Raw genomic sequence first — 20,781 nt, 5'->3', positions numbered from 1 at the left:
TGATTGGGCCGTGGTTTTTCTTAACGTAGAAAGCCCATGTTCCAGTTCCAAAGCCCATGTTTTTTAAAAAAGAAGAAAAAATGTTAATTTACTCCCTTCAAATATAGCCAAAGTCTGAATAACCCCTAAACTATAATTTAACTTGATTCAGGTTGCCCCCTAAACTATGTAATTTAATTTATTTTACCTATAATATAATTTATCTTTCCTTTTCTCCATACACAAGTTGAATTTTAATTTCAAATTTTGCAGGGTGGTAGTGGACATCACAATGAATATTAAAAAGAATTATTATAATTTTTTCATTGTTACTTTTATAATTTTGAACTCCAATAATTAATTTATTATTAAATATCCTAACCTATCAAAATAATGATAAAAGATTATAATATATTTTTCTAACATAACATATGATGTGTTGTAAAATTTCGACTTAAAATTCCATCTATGCATGGAGAAATAAAAAAGATAAATTGTATTAGGGGATAATTTGAATCAAAAGACATAGTTTGGGAGGTAAAGTAAATCAAATGATAGTTTACAGGGTTATCCGAACTTTGACTTACAGTTGATGGGAGTAATTTAGATTTTTTCCTAAAAAGAAAATCTATTGCGAGACATTGAGATTATGAATAAAAAAAAGAGACGAAGACGACGACTTGAACCCGCGGATAGAATATACAATTATGCCGCCACCACCACTCGATGCGTTCGTCTCCAGCTCTGCACCTCCCTGTTTAGCCCCCATCGCTTAGGAATTTTATTTACAAGATGCTTTATCACCTGATGATGATGCCTAGTACAGCACACGCTGGCCCTCGGATGGCCCGGCCACAGCGTGAAGTCCAGTAACTGCGCCACCAACCGGCGTCCGGCGGCCGGTGGTTCCAACGGTCACCTTCCTGCTCTTCTTCACCTCGCCATTTCTCTATGCCCAATTGCCCATTGGCCACTGGTGGAGCTTTTTCCCGCTTCCAGGTCCAGCCGACGACCTCGAGCTCCCAAGTCTTCGTCGTCACCTCCATTTAACAAGAGCAATCCGCGAGAGGGAAAAACAAGGCCGTCGATTCCTTCTCCGCATAGCTCAATTCTTTTAGCTGGCACTGGCAGCCTCCCCCAGCTCAGAGTAGGGTCGTCGTCGGAGGCTTAGATCCATGGCCTTCTGGGAGCCTTGCTTCGGCAAAGACAACGAGTGCTGCGACTGCGACTGCAGCTGGACCAAGTTCCTCATCTGGTCCGCTGTCGTCCTCGTCGTGGGGGGCCTCGTCGCCGTGCTCGTCATCGCCTTCGCCGTCGTGTACCCGCCCAAGGCCACGGCCGACGACGCCGTGCTGCAGCGGTTCGCGCTGGCGCCGGGCAACCCCGCCGCCAACTCCACCATCTCCTACAACCTGACGGCCACGGTGTCGCTGCGGAACCCCAACATCTACCGGGCCATCGCCTACGGGCCCCTCGCCGTGGCCTTCTCCTTCAACGGCTCCCGCTTCGACGACTCCGCCACCGTCCAGGCCTTCGACCACAAGCCGCGCAAGACGGCCACGGTCCGCGTCACCGTCGGCGGCGTGGGCAAGCCCGTCAAGCTCACCGCGCCCGGGGTGAAGGAGTTCGCCGCGGAGAACGACACGGGCAAGTTCGCCGTGGAGGTGCGGCTGGACACGACGCTGCAGTACAAGGGGCGCAGCGCCAATTGCCCGCTCGTCGTCGTCTGCCCGCTCCAGCTGCAGCTCGTCGATCCCGACGTCGCCGCCACCGCGTTCCAGAGGACCAAGTGCACCATCCTCCGGGCCAAGAAGTCCGGATGCTAACTCCATTGCTGATTGACTTCTGGCTAGAGCTCGATTTCGGCTGCCGTTTCTTGCTTCCTTCCTTCCTGTATAATTCTTCTTCAAGAATTCTTTTTTGAGATTTTCCCTCTCGAGACTATTGTTGCGTCTGCTTGGAAGACTATTTGTAGGAGTGCAAAATTCGATTTGATGTGTATAAATCTCGATAGTTCCTAACAATTCGTGTGGATTTTTTACAAGAATTGTTGAGCTCCAGCTGCGTGTTTTGAAACTTGGGAAGCAGGGGTTTGACTCTGCCTGATGACGTGCAGTCAAACTAAACGCTATCTCCCAGGCCAGGCCCTTGATGAGTGGATATGCAGGGAGCCCAGGACAGAACATCGGCGGCGAACGGAGCTCGGCTCCGACCACCCTTGTCGCATCTGTTGTTCCTGCTGGGAACTTGCACTGGGCGTTCGAGAACAGGGGGGTTGGCTGCCTCTGTTTGACATGGCGTGTATGTCGATGACTGCGCTGACACACCGTCAGGTCTTGGAGGATGAACAACATCAGTTTTGACCCGTTTGGCAGTTTGTTCGTTGAATTGTGGCACGTCACAAGATGACGCACACTGCCGGATCGAAAGATTCTGAACTGAGAACCCAGCTGCTCGGCGCAGCTCAGGTCAGACGGCGAGACGCTTGCAGTTGCAGAGCTCGAAACCATGGTCTCAGCAAGACGCCACTTCTCGAGCAAGCAGCAGGAGAGCGAAGAGACGAGGAGGCCCGCCATGAATCGGATTGGATACCGGAGAAGAAGAACCAAACCTATGCGAGCATCGTGAAAGTGTAAGAAATTTCGAAAAGGACAGGGACAGGCTGCTCGGTTACGTGGAAAGGCCTGTGTTTCGCCCCCAAAAGAGGAGGGCAAACGTGGTGGCACTACCCAAAGTTGACACCAACTGGTAGATTAGTGGGGAGCACATGATTAACGCCAACTGTGTTCCAGCAGAAGGAAAAAAATGTCACATGAAAAATAAAAATCATATTGGATATACAACATCTTCCTGGGCTATATATGTAGGCGTTCTTTCGTTGCGTTTGCCAGGAAAACGCAGTGACGATGCCAACCAAGAACCAACGCGTTCCTGATCAGATGCACGCAGCTCCTCTCTCTTTCGTTGCCCTATTCATTGGATATGGATTACTACTGGGTTGGCTTTGCTTGACAATTCGCCAGGGTCTTTTCTTTCTCTTCAACAATTCGAAATACGCAGCCCGGTTCGTTCGCCGTCGTCAGGAATCGGAAGCAGTGGAAAGGAGACACGGCCGGCACCCTGACGAAGACGGCGAGCACAAGGTAGCAAGCATTCGGAGATATGATGTTCTTGTTCTCCGTCCGATCCACGCAACTTTCAGGCGGATGCCCACGCGTTGTTTTGCGCGTAGCAAGACGCGGTTTCATTTACGGCAGGTAGCCGCGGGCAGCGCGTGATTGATAGATCTCACGGCCCGGCCCAGCAGGTGCGCAGTTCGTCAGTAGCGGCTGAACTTCGCAGCATTTTCTTTTTCCGTGTCAAAGTCGCAATCACGTACTCCTACTGTAGTGGGTTGTTGTTACTTATTACCACGCACCAAACTGACCAAATGGACAAGAAAACGAATAAACGATTTGAACTGGATGACTGGCCGCTGTTTGGTTTGCTGCCTAGAGCTACATATGCTGACGCTGAACTCTGAGCTTTTTCTTCAGAGGAGCAAACCATGACCTGAAGCTTGTTGCACTGTAAGAATCAAGTGCGTGATACTATTTTTCTGAGAATGAAAATGCCATCTTCAGATGGAGGAGCAAACTGCTAAGGAGGGTGCGTTTGGTTCAGCCGTGAGCTGTGAAAAAGCTGATGCCAGATGTCTATTGTAAAAAAGCTGCTGTGAGATGTCTGCTGTCAAAAAGTTGAAAGTCGTTTGGTTCAAATTGCTGTGAGTTGTCGACTGTGAAAAAGTTATATATTGTATTTATGTAAATTGACAGTATACAATATTTCTTTGTGATGACTAAATTCCTTTTCCTTTAAATCTTTATTTTTATATATATATGAAAATATTTGGAGTTAACTTTTTTGTATTCTTTTTTATTTTTATTTTCCTATATGTGAAAATCTTTATTTTCTTATATATAAAAAAGAATTGAAAGGGTATATATGTGACCAATAGTAGGTGTGTAGTTTTCACAAATTCGGAAAAACTGCAAAAGTATGATACAACCTGCTTTTAAATTTGTACTATAGAAAAGCAGCTTTTTCAAAACAGCTGCAGAAAAGTTGAACGCCTTTTTTCTACTTTCTGAAAGCAGAAGCAGGTTCAGAAAACTGAACCAAACGCAGCCAAAAACTAGGATGTTAAAGTCGAATCGCCATGGAACAGAATCATGGTTTGCTCCTCTGAAGAAGAGATTCCAATACATGCTCCAGTGGACACCAAAACACAATTCAAATCGTATCTTTCCTAGAAAAACAGAGACAATATAATTCAAATTCTTGGTTGCATGATTGGATCACGATTTCAGTTAGCGACTAGCTATTAGCAGTGGCTATATATTTGGATCCACATGCTAATACATGCATGGTTGGCTAAATGGATTTGAACTATCAACACATATTTAAGCTGCTAATATAACTACTAGCAACTTTAGTTTCTGTTACATATACCTACAGATTCAAGTTTCAAGATGCATGTAAACACTAGATGCTCGACGTCTTCTGCATTTGACGTATATATATATGGTAGATGGGACAAACATGATATACAGGCCTGGCAAGCTACAACCAGCAACGGCCATAACCGTCGCACGCGCAAACGCTAGCCTATAGCCCAGGTACCTTCGTGTACGTGCACCCGCGGACGCTCTCGATCGATCCACCATGTGCGACGACTGCGAGTGCTGCGACTGCTTCGACCAGCACAGCCGCTTCGCGTGCGGCTTCTGCATCGGCCTCGCCATCATCGCCGCGGTCGCCGTCATCGTCGTCCTCGTCGTTGGCTACGGCCACGCCGCCCAGCCCCGGTTCGACGTCGAGGACGCCTCGCTCGCGCGCTTCGCGCTCGCCACGACGTCGCCCGCCACCACCGTCTCCTACAACCTCACGCTCACGCTCGCCGTGCGCAACCCCAACTGGGCCATGGGCGCCACCTTCCGCTCCCTCGAGGCCGACTACCTCTTCGACGGCCAGCGCTTCGACCGCGTCGACGTCGCCGCGCCGGACTACGTCCTGCCCGCCCGGAAGACCGCCGTGTTCCGCATTGCCAGCGGCGCCGACGCGGTGAGCGTCATGCTCGGGAGCGCCGGCGTCAAGGCGTACCGGAGGCAGAGCGAGAAGGGAGTGTTCGACGTCGAGGCGGCGCTCTCGGGACAGGTCAAGTACCAGCTGCACAGCACGTGGTGCAGGCTGGAGGCCAGGTGCCCGCTCAAGCTGCAGCTCGCCGGCCAGGACGCCGCCGCCGTCGTCTTCCAGAAGACCACATGCGAGTTGCTCCGGTCATCGCAGAGGGGGTGCTGATCCATCGCAGTCTTTGCTAATCGTGCGCTAGATATCGCATGCATTCTCTCTCATAACACTTGTTTACATTACTTCGATCGACTTCTTTTTAAATTTTGCTTGCATTGATTCTCCTTTCTTTTTCTTCGTGTGAGTTTCGAGTGATCGTTGCTTCATATTGCAAATGCCATGTGTGATGCAACATTCGGTGTGTACTTGGCTTGTTTTGAATCGCTGAAATTTCAAAGGAATTTCGAAGGAATCAGTTCAATCATCCTCAAAAGCTAGTAAAATTCTTGTGTTTGAAACCATTCACAACGGGGTCGTGCGCAAGCATTTACAGAAGCAGTATAACCGTATCAAGAAGAGAATCAGCGAAAGCAAGCTTGGCACCCATCTCTTCATTGCTGGAAAGTGGAATTTAATCTCTTGCTTCAGGATGGGGAGTGCCGCTTTATCTCTTTCTTGCATCCTCCCCTACAATGTTCATGGTACGAAAGACAAAGGGAGTGTATGAGTACAGCGTTGGCAAAGAACAAAATGCTGAGGAAAATTTTAGCTTGCAACTTGCACAAAACCAAGAGCTCTTGAAAAATGCAGAGCATGAAACTAAGATCATAAAGAAATGATTCGCCATATACAGATTGGAGCACATATATTAATTGAGAGGGTAAAAGAATCAACAATCACAAAAAAAAGACTGGCACACACATTCGGATCTTTGTCGGCAGAGCAACCTAAACCAACATACTACAGCCCTGTACAAACTGGAGTGAAAGGAGAAGGAAGATGATAATGTCAAGATCACAATACCAGTACATCAACAATGACTCACTACCAGCCGACCAGATGGCGATGATATGGGTTCCCATTACATGAAAAGCTTCTGTTCTTGTCTTGGTTGTACTCTGAAGCAAACTACCTATGTCAACAGAGGGGTTATCAATCACCAATCATTTCCTGTCCCTCCACTTCGTTGTCGCCAGTCGACTGACTTGAGGTGGTATGAGCAGTACTATTACTGCCACGGCAATGCAACAGCTGAAGTTGAAGGCTCTGGATAAGCTCGTTAAGTTGCTGAATGTTTTTCTCTTGTGCCAATATTATCTGTACATAAGACGTAATCTTTTAAGCTGTGATATTTCGAATCCATATAAAAGCAATGGATGCAAGAAAGATAAGCAAAGTAGCTACTGACAGTGAAAAGTGCTTATCACAGCTACTGATACTAAAACAGCGAAACTTCCTAATAACAAAAGACTTGCGAAAAGGTTATCAGTGCCAGAATCTCGACAGCCAGCTACTGGTGTGCCAAGGAAATGATGAGGATGGTAGGTGTGCACCTTTTGATGTGCTCAAACGATCGAACTATACAATCAAACATCCATTGTTTTTCTTTTCATTCATCCGACAACTATAAAGCCATTGAACAACACCTTCTATCGTCATTGGACCAGATGCATTTTCCGCAAAATTATGTAAAACAAAGATGTAAATACAACTCTAGTCATGGCATTCAGGTAACTGCAATGTTATCGAACCATCTAAAAAATGGCCACTAAAATCACCATGCTCCAAATATATTATATGAGAGCAAAATATTATAACAAGAAAAGTCCACAAAAATCACTTGACATGCAAGCAGTCTTGCATGCCGTCGAAACTATGAAAGCTTGGGGCCTACTTCCATAACTCGTAAGTAGGTGAAGAATAGGAGTTAAAAGGATTATAGTACATGCTGAGCTACAAGCACTCATGAAGTAAGGAGCGTTTTCAATCAAGACACATAAATGGCGTGCCCTACAATTCCCCCAGGTCATAGATATTCAGCCCTTGGCAAAGACTTCACTCAGTTACAACTTTAAATCTTTTATATTAGGATCTACACAGGAACAAATCTGTAGGCAGCTAATAAACATAAAGGAGTGACGCAATTACCATTCCAGAAAAATTAAGTTTGTTAAGATAAAAACCTAGCTCGAAATTTCAATCAGCCTTTGCATACTACAGTATGGTGGGTGATTTTAATATCCGTGCTCAAAGCTCAGTTACTGACTTACCGTGGAGGCACTAACATTCAGAACATGATAAATTGATAACAAAATAGCATCAATGCAACAAATGTTATAGATAAATTATGTGGCTTCTGCTAGAAATGGCTACTCATTTCCAAGCGTGAAACTGGAAATGCTGTAAATTAATTAAAACTGACCAATTTAACAGGAATACAGGATGCTCACTTTCTCTTTAACAGCATCTTCCCTTTCAAGTGCCTGCTGCCTCCTCCGTGTAGCTGTTGGATTCGCCTCAGCCTCACCAATCTGCTGCTTCCACTCAAACTGTGATGTGATGATGAGAACAAGCAGGAGGAAGACAAGAACTATTGGCCTCAAATTCATCACGCCAATCAGCAATTACAGAACCTATTAATACACGCCATAGTGATCTGGTTAGTGATTCTGTGCTAGCTAACTACAATAAATTTAACATCAGATTAAGGATCCCTTGAAGGTAAAACACTAGAGCTTGATGAAAAATGAAAGAGATCTTAAGGCTACTCAACTTTAAGGTTTACTGCTACCAGTTTTCGAGATGCATTAAATTATACTACCTTTACAGTAAGTCTTTACAGAAAAATGTGAATAACAGCAAATACTCACAGGACGATACAAGATCTTTACTAAGGGCACTTAATGTTACTATGAATGCCTACTACATACGCCTCTCAAGAACACTTCTGATCCTATCAGGGTATCAACCAAAAAGAACAAGTGGAACTTCTTTAGGCAATCACTGAAACACCAACCAAGTAGAAAAGTACTTACTAGATAATCGAACTGTCTTTTTTTTAATGAAAATAGATAATCGAACTCTTTGATATTGGGGTAATTTAGCGTTACTACTTCAAGCTATCATAATTGAGGTTTTGGTTTTCCGTTTTGATCAAAACATATTGGACTCCAGCAACGAACTTACCCACAATATCCATAACAAGACGCCCTAAAAAGCAGGACAAAATGGGGAAACTATTAAATCAGCAAGAAACGGCGCGCGCCAGATCATCGAGGAGTAATAACCTACCACATACTGAAACGAATCTACTGGTTCCGTACGGTATTTGCTCAGATGTCCTACCGCCTCGTCTAGGAATGAAACGGAAAACAATCGTAACCACTCACGGGAAAGGGGGGTATCGATCTCACCGTCTCATCTCACGGCGCGGATGCAAATTGGGGGGGAAACCGACGCGGGACGGGGGTCGAGGGGAGTAGGTTTCCTCCGATTTCTTGATAGCTCCAATGAATCCCAGCTTGCGCTCCGCTCTTTGACTGCTGCGACTCCTCTCTTGGTTTTTCCTCCACTTCTAGCCTTCCAGGTGAGTCGTGGAGAAGACGACGTCGAAATACTCGTGGGAGTGGAATTTCGCCTCTTAATTTCAGCAGTTTCTTGGAGAAATTTTTGTCCTGAGATAAATGTCTCGGAGGATTTTCCCCATTCCTCGCTCGTGCAGTCGTGCGCAGTCGTGTCACTGGGCTGTGGGCTGCTTCTACCGCGTCTTTGCGTTTTGTTCGGCCGGTCATGATGGGTTGGGCTTTTCGCATCGGAACGAGACGGGCAAAGAACAAAACGGGCCGTACCGAGAATACACAAAGATCTTTTTCCTAAAAAAAATAATCTCTCGGTCACATCACATTACACTACACTGGCACTAATGATCACAGCCAAAAAAAAAAGGAGTGAGTTCGGTAGTTCACAGACATGTTGGCACGATCAGCACTAATGCTCAGTTCATCAGTTGTTCACCGACCAATCACGCAAAAGGAGTTCATCACTTCTAGCTAGAACCACGAGCTTGTGCTCCAGCACCATTACCGCTGTCCCCAGGAGACAGGAGTTGACATGAGCGAGCAACCGATTCCATCGGAGTGATAACTGATAAGGTTAGTCAGCTGCCATTCCTGAAGAAAAGAAGGCAGGCAACCGCACCGTGCCGATTGCTCCTGCGCGTGTCGTGTCCCGCCGCTGTCAATGACAGCGACGAGGCGAGAAGAGAGGGTGCACCGGGAACGACGGGAGAACAACCATGCCATGCCGCGTTCACTTCTCGACATGGCGGTGCGCGCAACGCGACCTCCGAACCGGCGTGGCTGCCCCCCACTTACCACGGGCGGCACGCGGGATAATCCTCTCCTGTCCACCGGATCTCAAAACCGACGAGGATTCCAAGCGGAAGCAAACAAGGCCGACCATACAGCAGCGCCGTGCACTTCCCAAGTCGGCATCCCTCTCCCGCCAGAGCTCTACTCCGCCTTATTCCTCCTCCTCGTCCGGCCTGCTCGATCGTCTTCGAGCGTCTCGACCTACAGTACTGCACTTCCAGGCGCAGCCGGCCACGGGGCGTCGATGGCAGCGGCGCTGGCGCTGGCGCGGGAGCTCCTGGACGCGGCGCGCGCGCCGAGGTTCGCGGAGTGGCAGCTCGGCGTGCGCCGCCGAATCCACCAGCACCCGGAGCTCGCCTTCCAGGAGCACCGCACCAGCGCGCTCGTGCGCGCCGAGCTCGATGCGCTCGGCGTCGCCTACGCCTGGCCCGTCGCGCGGACGGGCGTCGTCGCCACCATCGCCGGCCCCGGGGGCGCCGGCGCGGGGCCGGTGTTCGCGCTCCGCGCCGACATGGACGCGCTCCCCATCCAGGTGCGTACGTACGCCTCGCTTTCTGCGATTGATCCCGAGCTCGAAGGTCAGTGGCTCGTCACCGCAATGTTTGCGATGGCTCGATCGAATTTGAACCTGTGTTTTTGCGGTTTGAAATTTGCAACAAGCAGCAGCCAGTATTGTGGAGAGCGAAAAAGAAAATGCATCATGTCATTGAAAAAAAGAAGTTGCAACTAGCTAGCCAGCATCTTGCATTGTTTGTTCCTACGTCCTATACATGCTAATATGCCATGCTTGTCATTTGTCAATGTCATCACCACTCTTCTATGGTCCAAAAAAAATGATCCTTGTGCTATCCGTCAAGTAAGCTTGATAGCGACTACTAGCAACTATACAAACATCCATTGTTAATTGCTTCGCTTGTCGCGTTATAAAACCGATATGACTGAAGACGCTTCAAATTCCCGGATGATATACTACTGAAGTTTCAGTAGCACTAGACAGCATCAATTTTCTTCAAAAAAAGAAAGTAACGCTGGACTAGAGACAAGAGAGAACAAACAGACCATGGTGTCAGAACTACGTTATTAATATTTTTCTGGCGCTGCATGTTACTCTAGGTGCGTATAATCCTACCAGATACATATTTAGCTTACTGACTTTCCGTTTGCCATGTGCTTCATTGGCAGGAAATGGTCGAATGGGAGTTCAAGAGCAAGGAAGACGGCAAGATGCACGCTTGTGGGCATGATGTTCATGTGGCAATGCTACTTGGAGCTGCTAGACTGCTTCAGTCTCGCAAGAACGATTTGAAGGTACCGGACCATAGTCTCTTCAGGCTCGTCTCTGTCAGAAAAAATCGATACTGTTCGAATTCATTACTGCAGTTTTGAAATACTGGTTCCAATTGCTTGAATTGCAAGATAATTTAACTACACCAAATTGACGTGCTAAAATCTCATATGTTCAAGTTCGACTTTCAATTGATGAGAATTCCATTCCTTTGGATGGTCCCAACAATGGAATATGCTTTCCTGGCAAATTTAAGAGCACTCGCGTCAAAAAAAAAAATTAAGAGCACTCATGCTCAGCATGATTGAAAACAAAATAAAAATATATGCTCAATGATTTTGGTGCGGTAGCATCCTGATGCTTGCAATATAAATTTGCGCGTGGGAGAGCATGCCCGTTGGTACTTGGCGGCCATCTGTCTTTAAAATTTATAATTCATTATCCAACTGCTCGGATGAGTGACTTTCAAACTGATGGAAGCTTCAACAAGTAGTACCTTGTGTGCCGTGTCAACTTTAATTTGCAGCAGGTTTACATGTTGTGAAATGATCAAACGAACAGTTATTTGTCGTTTTAAAAGTTGCGGAGATCAACAAATAGTCTCAGTAAATCATCAGTTACCAGGATAAAAAATTTACCCTTCTCGACATCATCCTCAGGGCACAGTGAAGATTGTCTTCCAGCCGGCCGAGGAGGGACACGCCGGCGGGTACCATGTCCTCAAGGAAGGCGTCCTGGACGATGTGCAGGCCATCTTCGGCATGCACGTCGAGACATCCCTGCCGGTGGGCACCGTCGGCTCCAGGCCAGGGCCGTTCCTCGCCGGAGCAGCCCGGTTCTCGGCGACCATCACCGGGAAAGGCGGGCACGCGGCGGGGCCCCAGCACGTCGTCGACCCCATCGTCGCGGCTTCCTCCGCCGTCCTCAGCCTTCAGCAGCTCGTCGCTCGCGAGACCGATCCGCTTCAGGGCGCTGTACGTTCAGGATGAATATTCAGATCCAGTGTAAAAAAATGTACATGATCTGATAATGCCTTGGTAATGGAGGGCCTTGCTTGCAGGTGGTGTCGGTGACCTTCATCAGAGGAGGCGAAGCTTTCAATGTCATCCCGGAGTCGGTGACCCTGGGTGGCACGTTCAGGAGCATGACGACCGAAGGCCTCTCCTACCTCAAGAGGAGGATCAGAGAGGTGATCGAAGGGCAGGCAGCCGTGGGCCGCTGCACGGCGGCCGTCGACTTCATGGAGGAGGAGCTCCGGCCGTACCCGGCCACCGTCAACGACGAAGCGATGTATGCCCACGCCAAGGCGGTGGCGGAGAGCATGCTCGGCGAGGCCAACGTCAAGCTGCGGCCCCAGATCATGGCGGCGGAGGATTTCGGCTTCTACGCGGAGAGGATCCCGGCCGCCTTCTTCGGCATCGGCGTCAGAAACGAGGGGGCGGGGAAGATCCACCACGTGCACTCGCCGCACGTGGTGTTCGACGAGGGCGCGCTCCCCATCGGAGCCGCCTTCCACGCCGCCGTAGCCATCGAGTACCTGGACAAGCACGCCTCGCCATAGCCTGCCCTGTATTATACTGTGACCATTTCAAGCATTAAAGGAGCTTCCTTGAATAACTGTTCAGACAATCCGGCTTTACCATTTATGCAGTGATGAAGAGGTTCTTCAACAGTAACTTTTTCTCGAGAAAAAGACACTCTCTGAGTGCCTCATATCTGATAATTATAATAGTATCAAGAAAAAAAAAACTGTGACCAGCATAAAGGAATCTTTCCGATCTTCTTCTTTCTTACGCTTGTCATTGTACCCTTCTATATTTCTATTTTTTTTCTTTTTTTTTCTGGCAGAATATGGCTCCAAAAAGGCCGTTTGTTTCTCGGCCCCTGCAGTTTGATGGGCTGTACACACAATGTGCAGCCGAAATCAACAAAATATGATTCTCGGTCAACGGTGGCGGGTTCTTCCTTCCCATCGAGAACGTGCACCGGATGCTAAAACCACCACGGGGATTGTTCTTGTTCCTGGAAACGTGCCCCACGCGGCCACGCCTGCACATAGCTTGTGAGACACAAGAGATCACCAGTTCACCAACAGGAGGAATCACTCCCCCACACCAGTCAGCCAACGCCGCCGGCCGTCTCCTCCTGCTGCTTCGACCTGTTCGATGGCAGGGGCGGCAGCGCTCGCGCGGGAGCTACGCGGCGCGCGCGCCGGAGTTCGCGGAGTGGCAGCTCGGCGTGCGCCGCCAAATCCACTAGCACCCGGAGCTCGCCTTCCAGGAGCACCGCACCAGCGCGCTCGTGCGCGCGAGCTCGACGCGCTCGGCGTCGCCTACGCCTGGCCCGTCGCGCGGACGGGCGTCGTCGCCACCATCGCCGGCCCCGAGGGCGCCGGCGCGGGGCCGGTGTTCGCGCTCCGGGCAGACATGGACGCGCTCCCCATCCAGGTTCGTGACTGCGCCTCTTCAATTTATGGGTCAGGAGCCCGGAGCTCTCCGGCTCGATGCATTGCCTGATCAAAATTGTATCTTCGGGGGGCAGCAAATTTGCAAGTCAGTATCGTGAAGGAACAAAAAACATCAAAGCTTTCGTCTTCTCTAGAAGTGGCGAAGTAATACATGTCAATGTCACTAGTACACTCTTGACTGTCTTTGTTATCAGTTCTTGTGGACCAAACCCCTTTTCAAAAGCTGTGTTTCACCTGTCGCATCGTAGAAGATACAACTGAACCAACATATATTTCAAAGCCCCGGATGATCCATCCATGTCCGGTAGCACTGGACGACCAATCAAGGCGTCGGCATTACATGACATGTATTTAATGGAGTTGCATCATGAGCATGAAATCTTATTGTCGTTGATCGAAGATTTTCGATGACTAATTTCACATTCATGCACCATGTGCTCCATTGGCAGGAAATGGTCGAATGGGAGTTCAAGAGCAAGGAAGATGGGAAGATGCACGCCTGTGGCCATGATGCTCATGTAGCAATGCTCCTCGGAGCTGCTAGGCTGCTTCAGTCCAGGAGAAACTATCTGAAGGTGAAGGCTCGATAGTCTTGTTTTTCCGGAATGGTCTTATTCTTATTATTGCTATGAGAAAAGTCCGATTTACACTCTTGAACTATCACAAAAATCTAATTTTCAACCTTTAATTATAAAATCGGATAATATAGGCCATCCAACTGTCAAAATCGGATAAATTTGGCCATTTGGATAATTTCAAGGTGATTTCAGATCCATTTTTATATATTCATTGCTTGTAGTTATGCCTATTATTTTTGAATAAATAAGATTCAAATAGAGCAATAATAGATAGATTATATTTTTAGAAAAATTTTGGTGCTAGTTTCATATTTTTCTGATTTAAAACGAATTAGTTTTGATTTTTTAGATCTAATTAGAATTTTTTATTTTTTAAAAAAAATGCAAAACCACCTTCGGAACCACCGTAAGGACCAAATTTATCCGGTTTCAATAATTAGATGGTCTCTCTTATCAGATTTTATAGTTGAAAGTTGAAAATTGAACTTTTATGATAGTCTAAGGATGTGAACCGGACTTTCCCTTTTTCTTATCTAGTCTCTGGTGCACTATTGCCACACTTAATTTTGCATTCCCAAGAATACCTAGCACGGAGTGCAAAGAAGTAGACTTCATAAGCTTTTCCTAGATAGGAGTAGCATAATATGCTTAAGAAAACTCAAGTTGGCTTTCAAGCTGATGACTGATGCATGCGAAGTCCATTCCTGTAGCTGCTTCCTGCTAGAGCAAAGATGCTCTCGCACGCCATTCATGAGCTTCCCCTGTTTGACTTGAGATGTTTCAACTATTTCACGTGCAGCAGGTTCAGGTGTTAAAATAGGATTCAGGCATTGCAAGCTTTGATCTGATAACGCGAATCTTTCCATCGTCTTGCTTTCGCATTCGCATCCTTGTTGGTTCTGAAAATGGTTGATTTGCGTAGCTGGTGATCGATTTTGTCCGTAGGGTACAGTGAAGCTAGTCTTCCAGCCGGCCGAGGAGGGCCACGCCGGCGGGTACCACGTGCTCAAGGAAAGCGTGCTGGACGACGTGCAGGCCATCTTCGGCTTGCACGTCGACACGGCTCTGCCGGTGGGCACCGTCGGCTCCAGGCCAGGTCCGTTCCTCGCCGGATCAGCTCGGTTCACGGTGACAATCACCGGGAAAGGCGGCCACGCGGCGGGGCCCCAGTTCGTCGTCGATCCGATCGTCACGGCTTCCTCCACCGTGCTCAGCCTTCAGCAGCTCGTCGCTCGCGAGACCGATCCATTACAGGGCGCGGTGCGTGCAGATCGTCACGTCAGCATGTAATGCCTCCCCTGATAAATTAAGCATCTGCATGGCCTCATCGTCTTGCTTGCAGGTGGTGTCCGTGACCTTCATCAAAGGAGGCGAAGCTTTCAATGTCATCCCGGAGTCCGTGACCCTGGGTGGCACGTTCAGGAGCATGACAAACGAAGGCCTCTCCTACCTCAAGAGGAGGATCAGAGAGGTGATCGAAGGGCAGGCCGGCGTGGGCCGCTGCACGGCGGCCGTCGACTTCATGGAGGAGGACCTCCGGCCGTACCCGGCCACCGTCAACGACGAAGCCATGTACGCGCACGCCAAGGCCGTCGCGGAGGGCATGCTCGGGGAGGCCAACGTCAGGGTGTGCCCCCAGTTCATGGCGGCCGAGGATTTCGGCTTCTACGCGGAGAAGATCCCGGCGGTCTTCTTCGACGTCGGGGTCAGAAATGCCGGGAAGGGGAAGGTCAGTCACCTGCACTCGCCGCACGTCGTGATCGGCGAGGGCGCGCTCCCCATCGGAGCTGCCTTCCACGCCGCCGTGGCGATCGACTACTTGAGCAAACACGCCTCATCAAGCTCCTCCTAGCTATACATTGACCGTCGCATATTATCATATATACTGCACTGATCAAACTATTCGATCCGTTCATCGCAAGCGCACAATCGAATAAAAGTGGGATGCGAACATTGCAATTCTCTGAAGCCGTAAACAGACAACGTGACAATATCAATGATTAACAAACGATTCTGCTAGAAAACGTCCTTCTCACCGTGAAAGCCCGACACCAGAATCCCTTAACAGCTTCCGTGCATTCACAGTTCACAAGAGCGTAGTAGAATGAAAATGTACTCGTCAGACCATTCCATGCATTTGTAACATATTGCATTTCGTGAAGCAGTTGAACCGCTTAACAGACAGCTTCTTGATTTGACACTATCATGTGATAGTATATTCAGAATTGGTCAAGGTACTAGATCATAAGTTCGTCTAAAATGTGGCGGGGGGGCGCAACTGGGGAACCTGTATGTTATGGAACATCGCCATGCATTCAGAACGGCTCAGATTACAGCTCAAACTACAAAAATATGTTGTTGAAACATCCTAGGCCTCTGCATTTCATATATCAGCCTACAACTCGAACTGTGCTGTTAAAACTCAGCCTCTACATTTCACAGACCTGTCAACAAATGCTTGACAAAAGGCAACACATGAGACACCTATAAGGCTGCGCAGACACAAAACCATGTCTTCAAGGGTACGGCCTCTTAACCATCTCCCGGTAGACCATATCGATGAAATTATCATTCTGCCAAAAGAAACAGCAGTCTCAGCAAAAGTTTCACAGTGAAGAGGAGGGGAATTCTGCTAGAGACATGTTTGTGAAAATTACGATATTTATCACTGTCCTGCAAGGCTATACATCTAACAATGCTTGCAGAATCAACAAGCTTCAGTTAACTGCTAACTCTCTCAAATAAAATGGCAATGAGCAGAATCCAAGTGAATACCTGTGCAAGCCTCAGCAGTGCAGCCCCAACTTGCTCTCTTGTTATCACCTGGCTATAAGATGCTGATGGGGTAAGCAATGGCAACGGACTAGGCGGCGGGAATGGTTGAAGCAAGGGCATGCCATAAGGTGGATTGGGGGGTGTGGTGTGTAGTGGAAAGGGATGGAGCAAGGGAGCAACTTGTGGTTGATGATCGGCAAAGGGAGGATGAAGTGGAGGAACAGTAGACAGTGAAGCAGCAGCAGCAGCTATTGTTGACGGCATAGATGCCATGGGTGTAAGGAGTTGTGGCTTTACATTTGAAAGACTTGCAGATTGGGTGGTGGCAGAGCTATGTGGTCTATGAGCATCAAAGGGCCGCAGAGTAACTGATGAAGTTCGTGAAGGAAACAGATTGTGCAAGGCAGAAGCCTGTGATGCACTGGCATTATGCAATTCATGACTAGAAGAAGAAATAGTCCTGAAAGATTTGTTTGGCTGTACTGCCCCTGTTCCACCAATTGTGTCTACACATGCGGATACCTGTTTGAGGAAATTCATGTAATGGTTAACCATGATTGCAGATGATCATAATAAACATAACAACATTTAAAATAATAAATTACAGCTACGAATATTCAAGAAAAAGAATTGCAGCTATGGATAGAGGGAAGTTTCCTTACCTTTGAAGGGGTTAGCAAGAACTCTTCAACATCATCTGATACCATGCTAGGTGATGTCGGTTGTTCTAGAGTATCTTCGGCTGCAGGTAGAGCAGATGACCCAGATGCTGCTTCCCGTCCTTCATATACACTGTAATCGGCATAGTAAGAGAGATTCACATAACACCATAGCTCACCAACTTAAGTGTAGGTGGTGATATTCTGAGTTCAAGGGGGTCAATTCGACAAAACATCACATTGTGTTTTATCTTTGTTTTCCAATAATGTATTAGAACATTTAAATGTTTACCCCCCTCTTCTTTGAAAAGTCTAATAAAAACGTTCACATTAAACATTGACCGATTTGCACAAATTTATGTCACTGCGGTTCTTAAACCTCGTGGTCTAAAAATGCTCAGGGGCCAAAACTATTTTGCTACGTTTGTACAGGACTACAGGTATCCATTGCAATAATCATACTGCCTGAAAGAGGAAATTACAGTTAGCATGATAAAAATGACTGAAACAGCAACCTAGCTTTTTATCAGTGGCCATATGTGAAATGAAAATATTGAGCATGAACCTAGAAATAGTAGTAAAAGAAAATGGACACACAAAAAGTAAATAACAAGTAATCAACAGCAACCCCTGCCTTCAGAATTTTCACAAACAGCCTTATTTCCAGCGGAAACAGGAATGCATGAAAACTTGATATACCTTTTGGAAGAAAGATTTGCCTTGGGAGACACCCTAGCATATGCATACTTTATCCTGTACATTGAATGTGAGGTTAATCAGTACAAATAAATATAAGTATATAATACTTGCAAAATCTTGTCTTGCCCTCCCCCTTAGCACTGTAACACCAAGTCGGTACAAATAAGGAACTACAGTTCAAAAGAGGCTTAGACAGTTAGTACTAGTCAGGACTCAGGATATATTGGTTACACACTTATATATTAGTGTTGAGAAGCTTGACAAAATGAGGCTTTTGTACACCATGTAGTGAATGATAACATAATCCAGTACCAGCATACAGCGAATTGTTGTTTAGTATTTTGGTAAATCATGTATCGGAAAAGACATCCACTCGCACAATTGTGAGATTAGTTGAGATACTAATACATAACTTTTTATCAAATTCAGCTTAAAAGATGCCAATATTAGCACTTCAGCGACAAGAAATTTGAGACTAATCAAGGCTGTAGTTCCATAATTGTGAGCTCTGCTGAAACAGATGGATGACTGATGATGCCAATGTGGATGAGATTAAAAGGAACAGAGTAAATAATTACCTATGAAAAAGATGTGCAACTTCTTCACATTCCTGAGGGTTATAGAACCAAATTCCAATGATTTCCTCTGCAGCATTACGGTATATCACGTAGGGAACATGCACCTGAACTTCAAAATCTGTCAAGACATCTTCGACTAGATTTTCTGTTCTAGGAGAAAGGCAGCAAAAAATTCACATATTTAGTTTCGACGTTAACATAAGAAATAAGCAGGAAGCATAGATAAGTAACAATATCACTTAAAAGAGGTCGCCCAGGGTAGCATTTCAAGGTACCATTTGAAGTCGTATTACAACGGTTTCCCTTAAATAAGGAGAATTATGATTTGAAAAAGTTTTCAGCTGAGTGAGCAAACATTATTTCTGTCTGTGCAATGGCATAAACAGCCTCAAATATGACTTAAGAGGAATCAATTTTTAACAATGGAGTTTTTATGATGCCTAAGTTATCACGTTCCCCAACATGAACATATCAGGAATTGGAGTCAAACACCTGATGGTTTAATTTAACATAGAAGGCCATCATCAAAGGTTCTTAACTAGATTATGTACCGATATCCTACTTTCATTGTCAAATGCTCCCACTGTCCCACAATTCAAGATTTGTTTCAACAATCCTAATGGCCAACCGAGGTGAATTTGCACAAAAGTGTGCTCAATAAAATAGGTGTGCAAGCATACCTGTATTTAGTCGATTCATGACGACCAATTGGAATCTGGGCTGGGTGTTCCTGCAAGAATAAGTGCTTATCATTGCAAAATAAGAGAGATAAAACAAGACAAACCGCACTCTTCAGGGCTGACAGAAACAACATCTTCATATTTAAGTACAAGTATGCCAGAGTATCAACTTAATACAATGCCATTAACACATTGAAAAAACAATGAATTACATGGATATGTTTCAGAAACATGCACTGACAAAACCATAGATCAGTTGATAGCATATAGTAGGACCAGGATCAACAAAAGAAACAAAATGATCTAGTATAGGGCTACGCTTATCAGTTGCAACATATTGCATCTCAATCAACCAACAACCATATCATGATATCAGCATGCGACAAAGAGCGGTTACTGCAAAAGCCACATCAATGCATTTAGCAACAACGAAATAATACCATGCTAGATCCTTGAATCAATTGCATGGAAATGACATTGCTGTTCCAGCAACAGCAGGAACAACAGCCAGTAATACTTTCACCAGCAATTAAATCATGCTTCTATTTCCTGCGCAGGGCGTTGCTGGATTACACATAATCAGCATCCAAGTAGCTAAGAAATCCACCCAACAACTCAAACTGACACCGAGGCCTTAAGCACAGCATAAAGTCTTAAAGTACAGCGATCAACGTAATGCAGTGGCAAAATCAGCAGCGTCCAGTAGTGCAAACCTCTTGACGACGAAGAGCGACCCTTCCACAGGCTTCCTGCTCTGCTAGCAAACATGTGCGCGCACAAATCAGGGGGTCGGAATTGCAACGGAAGGAAATCGGACGGGAGAGGGCAGGGGTTTTGGTACGGTATTGTACCCACTCCTCGATGTCCTCGTCGAAGCTGTACGAGACGACGTGCGCGGCGGTGATGAGGATATCCACGACGGCGGGGTCTAGGCGCCGCAGCACGCTGAGGTTGAGCACCCGCGTGCCCTCCCGGTCCCACGCCGACGCCAGGTTCGGCGCCACCTTCACGCCGCCGCCGCCGCCGCCTCCACCTCCGCAGCCGCGCCTGCTCCGCACCATGGGCGAGCGCGCCCTCGCCATAACCCCAATTGCCGCGACCTCGCCGGAAACCCTAATAAGTGCCGCGAGATTATTCTCCGGCGTAGGGCGCGGGTTTTCTGAGGGAGAAGATGAGCAGCGGCGGGCTGGACCTGGAACCGGGAAAGGATTGCAGCTACACCGGCTCATATGCCCGCTGTTCCTCTGGGCCCACTGGTCAGTGGTTCGTCCATAACTCCATTCCCACTTGGAGCAACAGAAAAACTTGTCGTTGTGATTCTCTAGGTTCGGGGGGCTGAATTGGGCTGTTGGGCTTTGGGTAAATGTGGAAAGGATGAAGGCCCAGCAGTATATAGTTTCAGCTTGATGGGCAGTTCAGCAGGCCTGTTGTCTCCTCTCTTCTCAGAAATAAAGGGGCGGGGCCTGCTGCTGCCTGTGAGAGTGTGAGATTCAGCTGCACAAATTCTGCTCATGTTTATTACAATTCCATTTTTGCTTGATTTGGTCACCTTGCCTAACTACTGCAGAAAGATGCTGAGAGCAAACACCATTACTGTTCTCC

The 20,781-nt window shown here is 47.2% G+C and overlaps 5 protein-coding genes and 1 pseudogene across 6 annotated transcripts; 4 read left to right on the top strand and 2 right to left on the bottom strand.

Moving 5' to 3' along the window:
- Positions 1 to 599: 599 nt before the first annotated feature.
- On the top strand, positions 600 to 2,015 carry LOC112876224. The gene has a single exon (XM_025940279.1). The coding sequence runs from the start codon at positions 1,155 to 1,157 to the stop codon at positions 1,803 to 1,805; it is 651 nt and encodes a 216-aa protein (XP_025796064.1). The 5' UTR covers positions 600 to 1,154; the 3' UTR covers positions 1,806 to 2,015.
- Positions 2,016 to 4,683: 2,668 nt separating this feature from the next.
- Positions 4,684 to 5,478, top strand: LOC112875462 (NDR1/HIN1-like protein 3). The gene has a single exon (XM_025939328.1). The coding sequence runs from the start codon at positions 4,684 to 4,686 to the stop codon at positions 5,317 to 5,319; it is 636 nt and encodes a 211-aa protein (XP_025795113.1). The 3' UTR covers positions 5,320 to 5,478.
- Positions 5,479 to 5,885: 407 nt separating this feature from the next.
- Positions 5,886 to 8,834, bottom strand: LOC112876091. The gene is made up of 3 exons (XM_025940130.1): positions 8,502 to 8,834; positions 7,539 to 7,721; positions 5,886 to 6,405 (listed from the first exon to the last, which is right to left on the bottom strand). The coding sequence occupies exons 2-3, from the start codon at positions 7,695 to 7,697 to the stop codon at positions 6,241 to 6,243; spliced, it is 324 nt and encodes a 107-aa protein (XP_025795915.1). The 5' UTR covers positions 7,698 to 7,721; positions 8,502 to 8,834; the 3' UTR covers positions 5,886 to 6,240.
- Positions 8,835 to 9,425: 591 nt separating this feature from the next.
- Positions 9,426 to 12,372, top strand: LOC112876090 (IAA-amino acid hydrolase ILR1-like 3). The gene is made up of 4 exons (XM_025940129.1): positions 9,426 to 9,990; positions 10,641 to 10,766; positions 11,403 to 11,717; positions 11,804 to 12,372. Exons 1-4 carry the CDS (start codon positions 9,703 to 9,705, stop codon positions 12,302 to 12,304), a joined length of 1,230 nt encoding a protein of 409 aa, XP_025795914.1. The 5' UTR covers positions 9,426 to 9,702; the 3' UTR covers positions 12,305 to 12,372.
- Positions 12,373 to 12,908: 536 nt separating this feature from the next.
- Positions 12,909 to 15,747, top strand: LOC112876089 (annotated as a pseudogene).
- A 335-nt stretch (positions 15,748 to 16,082) lies between these two features.
- Positions 16,083 to 20,429, bottom strand: LOC112878221 (mRNA-decapping enzyme-like protein). 2 transcript variants are annotated; one of them, XM_025942652.1, is made up of 8 exons: positions 20,031 to 20,429; positions 19,893 to 19,936; positions 19,180 to 19,229; positions 18,500 to 18,644; positions 17,922 to 17,975; positions 17,226 to 17,355; positions 16,564 to 17,085; positions 16,083 to 16,361 (listed from the first exon to the last, which is right to left on the bottom strand). In XM_025942652.1, exons 1-8 carry the CDS (start codon positions 20,406 to 20,408, stop codon positions 16,305 to 16,307), a joined length of 1,380 nt encoding a protein of 459 aa, XP_025798437.1. In that variant the 5' UTR covers positions 20,409 to 20,429; the 3' UTR covers positions 16,083 to 16,304. The 2 variants fall into 2 exon arrangements, with proteins under 2 accessions (XP_025798437.1, XP_025798438.1); XM_025942653.1 differs by having other exon boundaries at positions 19,893 to 19,933; positions 20,031 to 20,428.
- Between the last annotated feature and the right edge of the window lie 352 nt (positions 20,430 to 20,781).

Source organism: Panicum hallii, chromosome 9 (genome assembly GCF_002211085.1).
Source record: "Panicum hallii strain FIL2 chromosome 9, PHallii_v3.1, whole genome shotgun sequence".
In the NCBI taxonomy this organism is placed as follows: Eukaryota; Viridiplantae; Streptophyta; class Magnoliopsida; order Poales; family Poaceae; genus Panicum; species Panicum hallii.
Note: the sequence above shows the minus strand (reverse complement) of the source record. Positions and strands in the feature narration are given on the sequence as shown.